The sequence below is a fragment of the Rhinolophus sinicus genome, chromosome 7 (assembly GCF_057876585.1).
Source record: "Rhinolophus sinicus isolate RSI-liver-muscle chromosome 7, RSI-T2T, whole genome shotgun sequence".
Classification (NCBI taxonomy): Eukaryota; Metazoa; Chordata; class Mammalia; order Chiroptera; family Rhinolophidae; genus Rhinolophus; species Rhinolophus sinicus.
The window spans coordinates 53,770,913-53,783,030 of NC_142507.1; the positions used below are offsets into that span (position 1 = coordinate 53,770,913).

The 12,118-nt window shown below is 45.3% G+C and overlaps 1 protein-coding gene across 3 annotated transcripts in view; it reads right to left on the reverse strand.

The window, feature by feature from the left end:
• The window catches only part of GATAD2B (GATA zinc finger domain containing 2B), a 74,258-nt gene that overhangs the window by 6,333 nt on the left and 55,807 nt on the right, over positions 1–12,118 (reverse strand). For 2 of the 3 annotated variants that reach the window (XM_074318829.2, XM_074318830.2), the window contains 8 exons: positions 10,362–10,697; positions 5,397–5,526; positions 4,042–4,173; positions 3,601–3,732; positions 2,971–3,141; positions 2,135–2,450; positions 913–1,115; positions 92–202 (listed from right to left, as the gene is read on the reverse strand). In XM_074318829.2, the coding sequence (XP_074174930.1) occupies positions 92–202; positions 913–1,115; positions 2,135–2,450; positions 2,971–3,141; positions 3,601–3,732; positions 4,042–4,173; positions 5,397–5,526; positions 10,362–10,696 (1,530 nt within the window). In that variant the 5' untranslated portion in view covers position 10,697. Of the gene's footprint in view, positions 1–91; positions 203–912; positions 1,116–2,134; positions 2,451–2,970; positions 3,142–3,600; positions 3,733–4,041; positions 4,174–5,396; positions 5,527–10,361; positions 10,698–12,118 lie in introns of those variants that run through there. The other variant, XM_074318831.2, reaches the window with a different exon arrangement.

Sequence of the window (12,118 nt, forward strand, 5' to 3'; positions counted from 1 at the left end):
GTCACGGGAGGCAGAAGGGTGGGGTGACTTCCCGCAGGAGAAAAACCAAGTTGGGATAAATGGCTGACAAACCTTCGAGAGAAATGCTCACCTGTCGAAGCGTGTGATGTCTCATTATGGTCTCCTGTTTACTGACACTGGACACAGCGGGCGCCGTAGTGGGGGAGAGGGCTGCCTGCTGCTGTAGTCGCTGCTCAATTTCCTGTTGGGAGTCATCAGGTCAGGGTGGGCAGGACAGGACCCAATTTCCTAACCAGAAAACCTAGAGGTCGTCTTGCCTCTAATGTTGCCAGCTAGTTGCAAGGATATGGGAAAGGCAAAAGGGTTTGGTGGGGTAGGTGCTTTAAGAGCTCTGTCACAAGCAGCCAACATGCTTCGCTGGCTAAGGAGTCCCTCTCTCCAGGGAAGGGAGCGCTCAGACGTGGGCGAGAGACCTGGGGAGTCGATGAGCTACCTGTGTCATTCAGGCTAAGGAGTTACTGAGGCTTCTACCCTTTTCTTTGTCATTTCTGTCATAGGTGGACTGCAGATAATTCCTTCTCTCAAAGAGATTTCTAATGCAAATACAAACCCCTCCATCCAAATCTGTTTGTTTGAGGAGGAAATGAGGCCGAGAGTAGAAGGATTTCTTCAGTGCTATTCGGGAAAAGCCAAGCGTATCAAGCCCTCTGTCGCTCTCCCCTAACTTCGGCCACTATGTAGCACTCAGTGTGCTTTTACCCAATCAGAAACAATCACACAGAACCGGGAAGGACAGAATGGTAAGGAGGAAGACACCGGAACCGAGCCTCCAGGTTCTAGAAGCCGAGCTCCCCAGGACTGTGGGATCACACACACTCCTCTGAGCTACAGGGAACCACCTTCTGGGCAAAGCCCCCCTGGAAGCAGCTGGGGAGAAGTCCGACTGCTGACCTGCTCCTGCTGTAGGGCTTTAACAAAAGCGTTCTTCAGCCGGTTGGTGTGCTCGGCCTTCAGCGCCTTCTTCTGGTTGGAGGTCATGCACTGCTCACAGAGAATCTTCCCATTCTTCTCCTGCTTCCAGTGAGGGGTGAAGTCTGTGCGGCACTGGGCACAAACAAAGGGTTCGACCCGCAGAAGGGAGGCACAGCTTTTGCCTAGATGCCAACAAAAAGAATAGTCAGCGGTTTCACATTTCCTCCCTCTCTCGTTTCTCTTCACCAAATGAATGTTTTTCCTGGAGTTTATTCTGCTGTATTACAAAAAGAACCCTCTATAGCTTATAAAAGCCTTTTATTTCCTTTGATTGTGACAACATTACTTTAGTGAATTTGGAGAGTACCATCCCCATTTACAAATGAGGAAACTAAGTCTAAGAAACACAGCTCCTAACTGACAAAGCTGGGACAAGAACCCACGTTTTCTGATTTCCTATTGTGTTACAATGAGAAGAGAGTAAGTGTCAATTCAGAGTTCAAGGACTCCGCCTGACTCAGCCAATACTTTAGCTTCCTGGCATCTCCACCTCAGACCACACTCATTCTTGTCACACATGTTAATAATCTGAGTTATCAGTGTCTAAATTATTCACGTTGGGATCTGTTTCTAGCCAATACCGAGCCCTTTCGGCACTTTACTGTCAGGTGTTCCCCTAAGTCCGTACGTTTGGAAATTCAGGCACAGTAACTTCTGGTAGTTCAGACTGTATGCTGCTAATACTTCGTTGTCTGGTGCAGTGCTGGTTTACAAGCTTTTACGTAGTCATAATATAATGTCTATTTTCTCACCTACAAGTTCACGCCAACGGCAGGGAATGAATACAACAGTGCAGCACAACGCCCCATAAACACTGACATTAAAAATAAGTGTCCTAGTCATCAAATTTTGCATGCATCATGCTAAGTACCATTTTTAAAAAACTAAACAATATCCTGCAAAAACTATACAAGATATACAAAATTCACAATAAAAATATTAAGCCGAAGACACACAGAAGATACACAGCTCTGCTGATATGCTGCTCCCAGGCAGCCTCTGGGTAAGAAGTGAGGGGCAGTGTGGCCACCTAAGGAGAGGTGTTTACTAGGACCTGTGCCCTGCGATGCTCTGCCATCAAGCAATCAGGCCTGCCAAGCTCTTGCTAAGCTACGAAGATGGACCAGGAGACACGGCCTACCTTGGCTGTCGATGACGCTCTGCACGACCTCTTCCAAGCCCACCATGTAGATGAACTCGCTATTGGCTGCACTGGGCAGGAAGTGCAGCAAGGGGGCAGGAGGTTTGGGGGGTGGAATCTCCAGGAGCGTCTTTTCCAGCTGTTTGCGAAGAGCAAGTTTGGCCGCAGCCTGCGAGTTGGCTGCGTCGGTCATGGCGCCGGGGCTAGGAAGTGGTGAGGACACTCTGTTCACGGTCCCTGGCTGGATGTGGGAGGCAAGGTTCATATAGATGGCAGAGGACGTCGTGCGCTGACAGGGGACAGAAGAACTTGACTGCTGAAACAGAGGGAGTGTGGGGTCAGTGGGGGAGTGTGGGAAGGACTGATTCTTGGCTTTGGCAGCAGAAAACTGTTTGATCCTAGTCTGCACTGCTGAGTGTCCCCAAACTCAGACAGAAACAGGAGGTGTGCAACGTCTTCACGTCTTCCCTGTAAGGGAACAAACTCCAGCATGTAGGAAAGGAGGATGCTAGCAGCTCTGAGCTGAAACTGCTAAGGGAAAAATAAAGATCGGGGCTGCCTGTTGTCACACATCTGTTACTTCTTATTCCCTAGGACCCTCGATCGCTTTCTTCTGGGCAGATTTAGCTCACTGCTGTCTGCTGTGCAACCTCTCTTCCCACTGCTACTTTCCTAGAATTCTCAATGCTTCGACTTCGGGGACAGCTGTCCAAGCTCCACCAAAGTTAGCCTGTTGTCCTAGAGCATCTCTTTGTCCGAAACTGTCAAATCTACGGTCCTTTCAACAGGGAAAGCAAATAAAGGATTTCTTTGTTTCCACTCAGGGCTGTTCTTACCGGCTGGTAATTGATGGCGGGATTCATATTGGGTGTTGTGGTGCGGACGAGGCCAGGCTTAGGCGGGCCCCGCTGGCCCTGTAGCTGGGCTGGGTTTGGTGCAATCACACGTTGAGACATCAGCATGTGTGGGAGGGTGGTATTGGTCGCTGAACGGATAACACTGTGACCCTGAAGGGGAAGAAGAGGAAAAGAACTAGTCCTAAGTGGTAAATGCCCCTCAAAATGCTAAAGAGAAAGCATTGCCTATAATACATAGCTAAGTAGAAACACAGAAACACAGTCAGACTTAGTAATTTTGTCTAATGATCTACGAGATCACTCTACCGTCGCTGTAACCCTATGAATGGCTTGGAATCCCCGGGCTGTTTTTGGTCTAAGCTATCTGACCCTATAAGAAAAGGGCTAAGCTGGAAACACTCTCTAGATAAGAAAAACCACACTGGCGAGATGAGGGTTATTCATCCTTCTCTTGCAGACTGCATCATGCCATAAAGGACCAACAGGACTATCTGTAGTGATAACCCCTCTGTCATAGCTGGGTTCTTCTAGAATCTTCACAGAAGCCCCATCACAGAGAGAGGATAAACAGGGCCCTTTGACGCTGAGATCTCACTATGGGTCCCATACCTGTAATGTTCTCAAATTCTGAGGTTCGACCCCTTGGGCCCCAGGCCGGGAGGGAAGCTTGGATAGGCCCTGTTGTCCCACATGGGCAGGAGATGGCTGAACAATAGATGCTGCATTCTGTACAACTGGAGTCTGGGAGAGAGAAGAGGAAATGAGACAGTGGAAAAGGCTAATAGTCAGAGGTAGAAATCTGGTGTACTTCTAGACTTTCTAGACTTTTCAAATTCTTTGTCAGTGTGAGCTCTTATTGACCAGGAGGAAACATGAGAAAAAAGAATCAAAGTTTCCACAATTAAGGCTGAAGATTAGAAACTCGCTACTCCTAGACTTAAGAACCCTGAAACAACAGAAGAGTTAAGCCACCCAGCTGCGCGTCCCCAGCAGCCCCTTCTCCAGGCAGTTTCCTCTCCTCCCCCAGCCCCTTACCACTGGGCGTCTCACCTTCTGTACCACGTTCTCCTTCTGCAGCTGACTCTGTCTCAGCTTCTTGAGCAGCACCAGGCGGGCCTCTTCCAGCCGCAGCTCGTCCCTCAGCTGCTTGATGAGCTGCTGCCGCTCCTCAATGCCCTTCCCCTAAGGAAACATGGAGACGGTCAGCTAGGGCAGCAGGTGCCCGGAGTCCCGTCTCATAAGATGACCCCTTCTTTTAGGTCTGAAACCTTCATATTCCACAAGAAGCACAAGTGTTGATGGCACTGTTATCTTTGTGTCCTTGGGGTCTGGCACAGGGCCTGGTATTCAGGAGGCACAGTAAGTCCTCACTTAAAGTCATCAATCGTTCTCGGAAACTGTGACTTTAAGTGAAATGACATAGAATGAAGCCAATTTTGCCACAGGTTAATTGATATAAACAAGAGTTAAGTTCTTAAGACATATTTCTGGTCACAAAAGCATCACAAAACTTCTAAATAAATACCAAAACACTTCTAATATTGAATACTGAAAGAAATGTGAGCTACATATACATTTACGAAAGATTAATACAAACAAATAAGACCATTATTTTCAACTGGCTTATTCCACTTTAGGGCTGCACGTGGCCGGAGTCTATCTCTGGACAGTGGGACCCACACCCACTCAGAGGGGACGGTGTATACACGCCTCTTAGCCTAACGCGTGCATCTTTGGGGTGTGGGAGGAAACTGGAATCCCTGGAGAAAACCCACACAGACATGGGGTGGACATGCCAACTCCACATAGACATTGGCCCCGGATGGAAACGGAAGTTTTTTTTCCCCCCTTATTAACACTGTAAGGAAATGACACTGAACAAAACGATGCTATTGAAGGATTTGCTATACTCAAAAAATGCTTACAGAATGAAACGAGACCACACAAATGCTCATCAACCAGATTCCTGGCAAAATATAAGAATGGCCAAAGAAAGACATTTCCTTCCTTTAAAGTAATGTTTCTAAATCTTTTTCAGCCATGTTTCCTCTAGGTACAGATAAAAATTTAGGCATCCCTCCACATTCGGAAACCTGGGAGAACAGGGAAGGAATCCATCCAGCCAGGAGTTTATTTCATGTGACTTGAATGATGAAGTCTTGTTTTCATTTTCCAAAGATACACTATATTGAATACGCTTTTCCAAACGACCTTCTGCACTGGATTCTAACAGTTCCTCTGGAAGAGCACACCCTTGAGCTTGAGAGTTACTGATAAAGTTTCATCAATGGGTAGTTATTTAGATCCAAAAAGTAAACCATAAAGAAAAGACTGGGACTCCGACAGAATAAAGAGAAGAGGAGGCCCAAGAACCCCCCCGCCCCCATCTGTCTTTCTTCCTTTACCTTAAACATCTCTAGGTTGGCTGCTTTGAGTCTTTCTTCCATTCGGGAGCTGGAACGGGGACTGGAAGCTTCGTTATCAGACAAAACAATGACGTCGGGGGATGGAGTTAGCCTTCCTCGATCTGGCTCACTAGACAAGGAAAAAATTAAGTTATTACCAACTGTGAAGGTTCATAGAAAAGCTTAAGAAACGACTTTTCTACACTGGACAAAGAAATCCAAGGGAGCTTAGGTCTGTCCCGACTCACCCAGGGGAAGGCAGAGAACTCAAGTCCTGGAATAAAGAAGACACCAAGATGTGATGCTGAAACCTCAGTAAAAGTACGTTTCCCATCTAAATTCCTCACAGAGGCGACAAAGACACTGGTGTCAGATATGGAAATAAGAGATGAGTGCTCTTATCACACTAACATCAAAATTCTAAGTGTTTTCCCTTCAGCTCACTGTGCTTTGGGTTGTCTCATTAGTTACGCAGGGGCTCCAGGAGAAAATGGCCAGAGTGGCCCGGGAAGAGGGCAAAGGCAGTAAAGCCTAAGCTGCCCACCCCCGGTACAGGTGATCTGTTGCTAAGGAGGCAGCTCATTAGACCAGTAGCCTGGTCCCGGCTACCTGAGGACTTACAAGAAAGGAGGTTATATGACAACTCCACTGGGAGTCTCTCTTGTTCAGGGTTAAGGCACAAGAAGGTCCTGCTGCCATGGGCTTGAGGGGATGGACAGTGCCACGCAGAATGTCTCCCGCCTTCTGGAGGACTGAAACTCCAGGACTAAATATACGGAATCTGCATCTACTTGCCAGAGTTCTACTTAGCACCTTCCCTCGAAAGAAACTGTTTAGAAATGAGTTTGAAATCTATGCCTCCACATTGGCTTTCCAGAGCCTGTTTAGTAAACAACTCTAAGAGGATAAAAAATGGCACTCACTGCTTAAGGCCTGGGTAACAAGAATCCTAGAAATTCTAATTGACGTAGGTTCCCAAATCAGTGACCATATCCTCTTCATCTCCTCTAATTTTTTTCTTTATTTTTTAAATTAAAGTGTATTGGGGTGACCCCTGTTAGTAAAGTTACATAGGTTTCAAGCAGACAATTCTGTAACACATCATCTATGTATCATGTTGGGGTTCAACACTCAGTCTCCTCTAATTTCTTAACTCAAAGTTGTCTTCTTCCCAGACCCTACTTCCTTGAGAGCTTCACAGTAGCTTGGACTACGTGGGTCTAAAGCACTGTGTTTTAGGTCTTATTTAAACATGTAGCTCAAACTCTTCACAGGCACAGATCGTGACTCCTGAGAGCCTCTTTACCACTTCTGAGGGCCTCTTAGCCCAGCTGCTGTTGGCACATGCACCTTTTAAACAAGGCACCCTGGGTGGTTGGGACAGGCATTCAATTTCTCAATAGGGTAAAAGTGAGGGGCGAAAATCAACCAAATTTAGCTGAGGAAATAGAAGAAGGGGACAGAATAATAAGAAAGACTGTCCTGGAGCTATTAAATCCATCTGAATTTCTTTATAACTGGTCACAGCAGGCTGAGAAGGTGGGGTTACAGAAAAAGAAGCCACTAGAGGGAGAAAAGAACCATTTATTCTCTAACCTCAAGCTCCCAGAGGAATGGTCAGGCCTAAATAAAGCATTTGATTTCATTTCTTAGGTGACTTCACCATTTCCGTACCCCTTCATCCCCCCACCATCCCTACCACTGACATGGGGGAACAATTTTGAGTTCTGGTAGATTTCTACTCCTTCTACTTGATTCCCTAATGTTTACCACTCTGGTCACAGATTACTTGTAAGCTAAGGAATCCGTCTTTGCTCAAATGAGTGCCACCTACTGCGTAGAGAGTGCCCAGCAACAGGACAGGCAGAGACAAACCTGGATGGAGATTCTGGTGTGGCCTTTATTCCGGAAGCTGCATCTGAGAACAACCCTAAATGATATTTCATTCCCAGATATAATCAGACCCACATTAAATAGACAGCACAGGTAAAACTAAGCCCAAGTCAAATTTAATTCATCGATTTTTTAAAACTTTGATCTGGGATTCTGGCCACATTTATCAAACTTTCCAAGGATAGAAATTATTTGGCTACTTTCCTTAACATACATCTGACTTACAATATTTGGTGTTCCTAAGTATGAAACGCTACCTGTTAGACATTATTAAAAGCCGCACTTGCTGCTGACATCACTTGTGACTCAGACTGGCAGATCCCCAGAAGCTGTAAAATGCCTAATCCTTAACCCAGTAGTAAAAACAGAAAGAAAACTGCCGTTTCTCTCTAGCATTCCAAAATATAAGCAGTACTGGTTTCATCCATACCTTATTTCACAGATATAACTTGCCCAAATGAGGGGGGGAAATGATAGTTGGGCTATGATATAGCTATCATGTCAGAAGCTCTTCCTTTTTTCTGCTTTTAAATTCTTTCCTCCTTTTATCCATATCAACTAAGCCACTGCTGTTCTTTCTGAGCGGTCTATCAATCTTATGCCTCTTATAAAAAGCTTGGAGCTGAGTGGAAATAAATAACTGTCCGTGTAGCTGGTGAAAGGGAAGAAGAGGACCTACAATGGGCCAATAGACCTATTTTTCCAAGTAGAATGGGGATCTAGATGGTTTACATAAAGCCTCTTTTCCTGGTGACCCTTAAAAACAACTCCCAGTTTCTAGAGGATCAACTTTCAAAAGTTTAGCCCTCTAAAATAAAAGCAATGGTAGGGTTTTCAGGGTAGTCTGACTCTTTAACACAGAATTTATCTGTGATATTGCACACTTCCAATAGCACTAATGAGCTTTTACCAAACTGTGTAACAATTTTTCTATGAAAATGCATTTTCAGTTCCAATTTGGGACATGAGGACTCCACCTAACATTTTTCCTCCTCTTCCTCCCCAACAAAGCCGAACGAGTCACTAACCCCCAAAGGGAAAGGGTAATTCTGGGGCAAGAGAGCTGCAGGTGCGTGATCTCATTCATCTACTCCCTTTGCACCAAGGACCTAAGGATCAATCTACTTTCACAATATTCTGCCGACACCACCTACAGCTTTCAAGATTTTCTTCTTCTTCCAGGACCACTAGGGAATGTATCTGAAATGTCCTAAGGGATTTTAATGCTATACCAAGAACAATGTTCCCTCACTGGGTTTTTTTTGTTGTTTTTTTTTAAAAGCTAACCGTAGGATAATACTAGCCAGTAAACATTAAAAAGTGGGTAAAGGAAGCCACTGCTCCTTTCTTCTTCTTTCTCCATCAGTCCAGCTCCTTAAAGATCCTGCTTTGGAAAAATTCTAGGACCAAGTCCACTGGAGAGCAACTGAACAGCGAAGAGTCCTTCTCACGCCTATCAGCTGTTTCTGAACCGTAATAAACTGAATGTTCTTAAAACTAAGGTTTGTCTATCCTGGATTCACGGTTGAGGCAGGTTCTACCCTCAGCCAGTTCCAGGAACCTCTTCTTAGTGTGTGCTCCGCTGTTCCAAGTACTCGACTTTGACAGACACCAGAAAAAAGGCCTGTGAACATGTGTGCTTGTGTTGTGTGCGTGAGAGCAAACACAAGCATGAGTGTACGAGGTGTGATCAAACAATATGGTGAATGTTTAAATAAAAAAAATTTATTACAGTAAAAGACACATTGCCATTAATCCCCCTCAAAATACCCTCCCCTCACTTCAAACACTCTCATCCCATCATTCCTGCCCCTTTTTGGAGCAGTTCTGGAAATCCTGTTTCATGAGTGTCTTTAGTTGCTCATGAAACTGGCTGCCTCGATGTCCTGAATCATTCTGACTTTGGGGAAGGGCCAGAAGTCACAGGGTGTCAGATCCGGTGAATCAGGTGGAAGAGGACACACTGTAATGTTTTTGACAGAAACTGCCGTACCAGAAGTGATGTGTGACATGGAGTGTTGTCATGATGGAGGACGATTTACAGCACACTTTAAAACACACCTTCTCTCAACCGTAGCTCACACCCGACTGACTGCACCAAATAAGTTGAAACTTGTCACACACTGTCACTAAGGTTCCACGTGCTGCTTCCCATGTGGAAGATCCCTGCCTTTCCGTTGGATGGCACTCGGCAGCAGCATTCACTGTATTTTGTGATCACAACAGAAAAGCTCCATGTCACACATCGCTTCTGGTTTGGCAATTTCTGTCAAATAAAAGCATTACGGTGTGTCCTCATCCACCTTAGTCACCAGATCTGGCACCATGCGACTTCTGGCTCTTCCCCAAAGTCAAAATGATTCAGGACATCGAGGCAGCCACAACAGAGCAACTGAAGACACTCATGAAGAGGACTTCCAGAACTGCTCCAGAAAGTGGCAAGAATGATGGGTGTGTGTGTTTGAAGTGAGGGGGAGTATTTTGAGAGGGATTAATGGCAGTGTGTCTTTTACTGTAATCATTTCTTTAATTTAAACATTCACCGTATTGTTTGATCACACCTTGTACATGCACAAGCAAATGTGTATGCATATGTGGGGGTTGGGGAAAGTGGCACAAATGAAGCAAGATTATGCAGAATTACCACATGAAGATAATTTCCTTGTTGACAAAAGAAAAGCTGGGCCCATGTTTTCTGATGTAATAGAAGCTGGGACTCCACAATAAATACATCCTAAAACTCCTGGCATGATCTAGCCCTAAGATGACAGTGAACGCGCCTATTAACTCCCTTGTAATTGGGGTATCAGCTCTACGTGCCTCCTCTATCCAGAAACGGCCACTTTATCTTACGGGTGAGAACGCTGCTTCTCTGTGTGCTAAGCCATGTCTGAAGCACCTGGTTTCAACAGGAAATGAATGAGAGGAATTCAGGGTCAAGCCAGATGGCACAGATATGTCTTCTTTCAAGAAAGTTTAGGATGAGAAACACCCCCTCCTGGGAATGTGTTCCCTTGCCCAGGCCTAGGCTGCGAGCAGCCCTGTCGCTGGCGGCAGCGGGCCGGGCCCTACCTCCGCCTGGCGCTCATGTCCACGGGCTCATCACTGATGTTCTCTTTGCCGGGCCGTCCGGCCGTCCTGCTGTCTCCATGAGGCCGCAGGTTCCCATTGAGCTTCTCTTCGTAGCCCTTGACGCCACTGCCATCCTGCTTGGTGGGTAACTCGTGCGGCACCTCAAGATTTGCCAAATCCTTCCGTTTGAGCAGTGCCAACATTTTCAGGCGCTCCATGGCCTCGTGCCCCTCCATTTTCAGCCGCTTGGCCAGGACATCGTCTCGCTCATCTGCAGGGTCCAGGCTCCGCTTTAACAGGTTCAGGCGAAGAGCATCTTCTGTCATTCTATCCATCCTGCGGAAAGAAAACGACGCGTCAGAGCAGAGTAAGTCCCTTACACAGTCCGCAGAGAAAGAGCAGGAGTGGCAAAGGTACGAAGAATCACAGACATACACATGGACGTTCAAAGTTAACTTTCCACCCTCCCTGTATCTTCCTAGAAACTGAAACTACAAACACTGCCTCGTCGCTGAGGTCTTTACTGGATAGATTCCTGAAACCAAACACCACCCTCACCTGGATGGTCCATTAAGAGCCTATATCTCTCATAAAGAAAACATTCTTCTGTGACTGGCTTTTTGTGCACGCATGCTCAAAGTCAGACACTTTGGTTTTACTCTCAGATCAAATTTGTCTCCTGGAAAAAGACTCATGAATGGTAAGGTCCTCCGGTCACACACACTGTCTTAAATTGGCCCATCTTGCGAATGGAGAACTATGAGAAAGATGATCAGACAAAGGCACCTGACAGCAAGCCTCAGTTGTCTGGACACAGCAAGGATCAGAGGGGCCCACTGTTGTCTGACCTGTTGTATACAGATCCAGCTTCAGTATCATGAGATACTGGGCTTTGCTGAATGAAGAACTCAGGTGCTTAGGCTGATACGAGGTAATATTTACTCAGGCAGCAAAATTATTAAAGGCAAGCTAATTATTATTTTCCCTTCCTTCTCACTTTGTTTTTTTACACTAACAAAATCTAAATGCAGAATTTCTGCAACACTTTTATATCCAGGGCTGTTTTCCTGGTAGGAAATAGCAATGAGGCAGTGGAAAGAAAAATTTTTGAGTCATAGAAACATAGGTTCAAACTGCTACTTACTTTTACAAGGACAAATATTTAATAAGTTACTTTACCTCCCCAAGTCTCAATTTCATCTGTAAAAATGGGCGCTTAGAAAGTACTACATACATTTTGCCACAATAAAATTTTTTTAAAAATCCAGTGTAGCAGAGACTGATTAAAAATGGCACAAGCGACCTTTTTAGGGTGACGGAAGTATTCTAAAACTGGACTGTGGTGATAGCTGCACACTCTGTAAATTTACTAAAAAAATAAAATCACTGAATCATACTTAAATTATACTCCAATAAAGCTGTAAAAATAATATTCGAGGTAAACTTGTCACACGAAAATTCCTCTACAAGAAGCAAAACAAAAATTCTGTAAAATGAATGTTGTATGTTGTCTTTTAAAGCCTCGCCAACCTTTCTGGTTTCTTCTGGGCTACCAGTGGTAACAGCTAACATTTCTTAAGTAGCTACTTAAAAGCCCAACATGCTACTAGGCACTTTATCATGTGTTCTTCTTTAACTTCTTCTCAACAAATTACTAAGAGGTATTGTCCCTACTTTAACAGGTGGGAAAAAGTGTCAAATCAACTATCCCAAGACTGCAAAGCTTTACATAGTGAATCTAGAATTCCAGCGCTGGT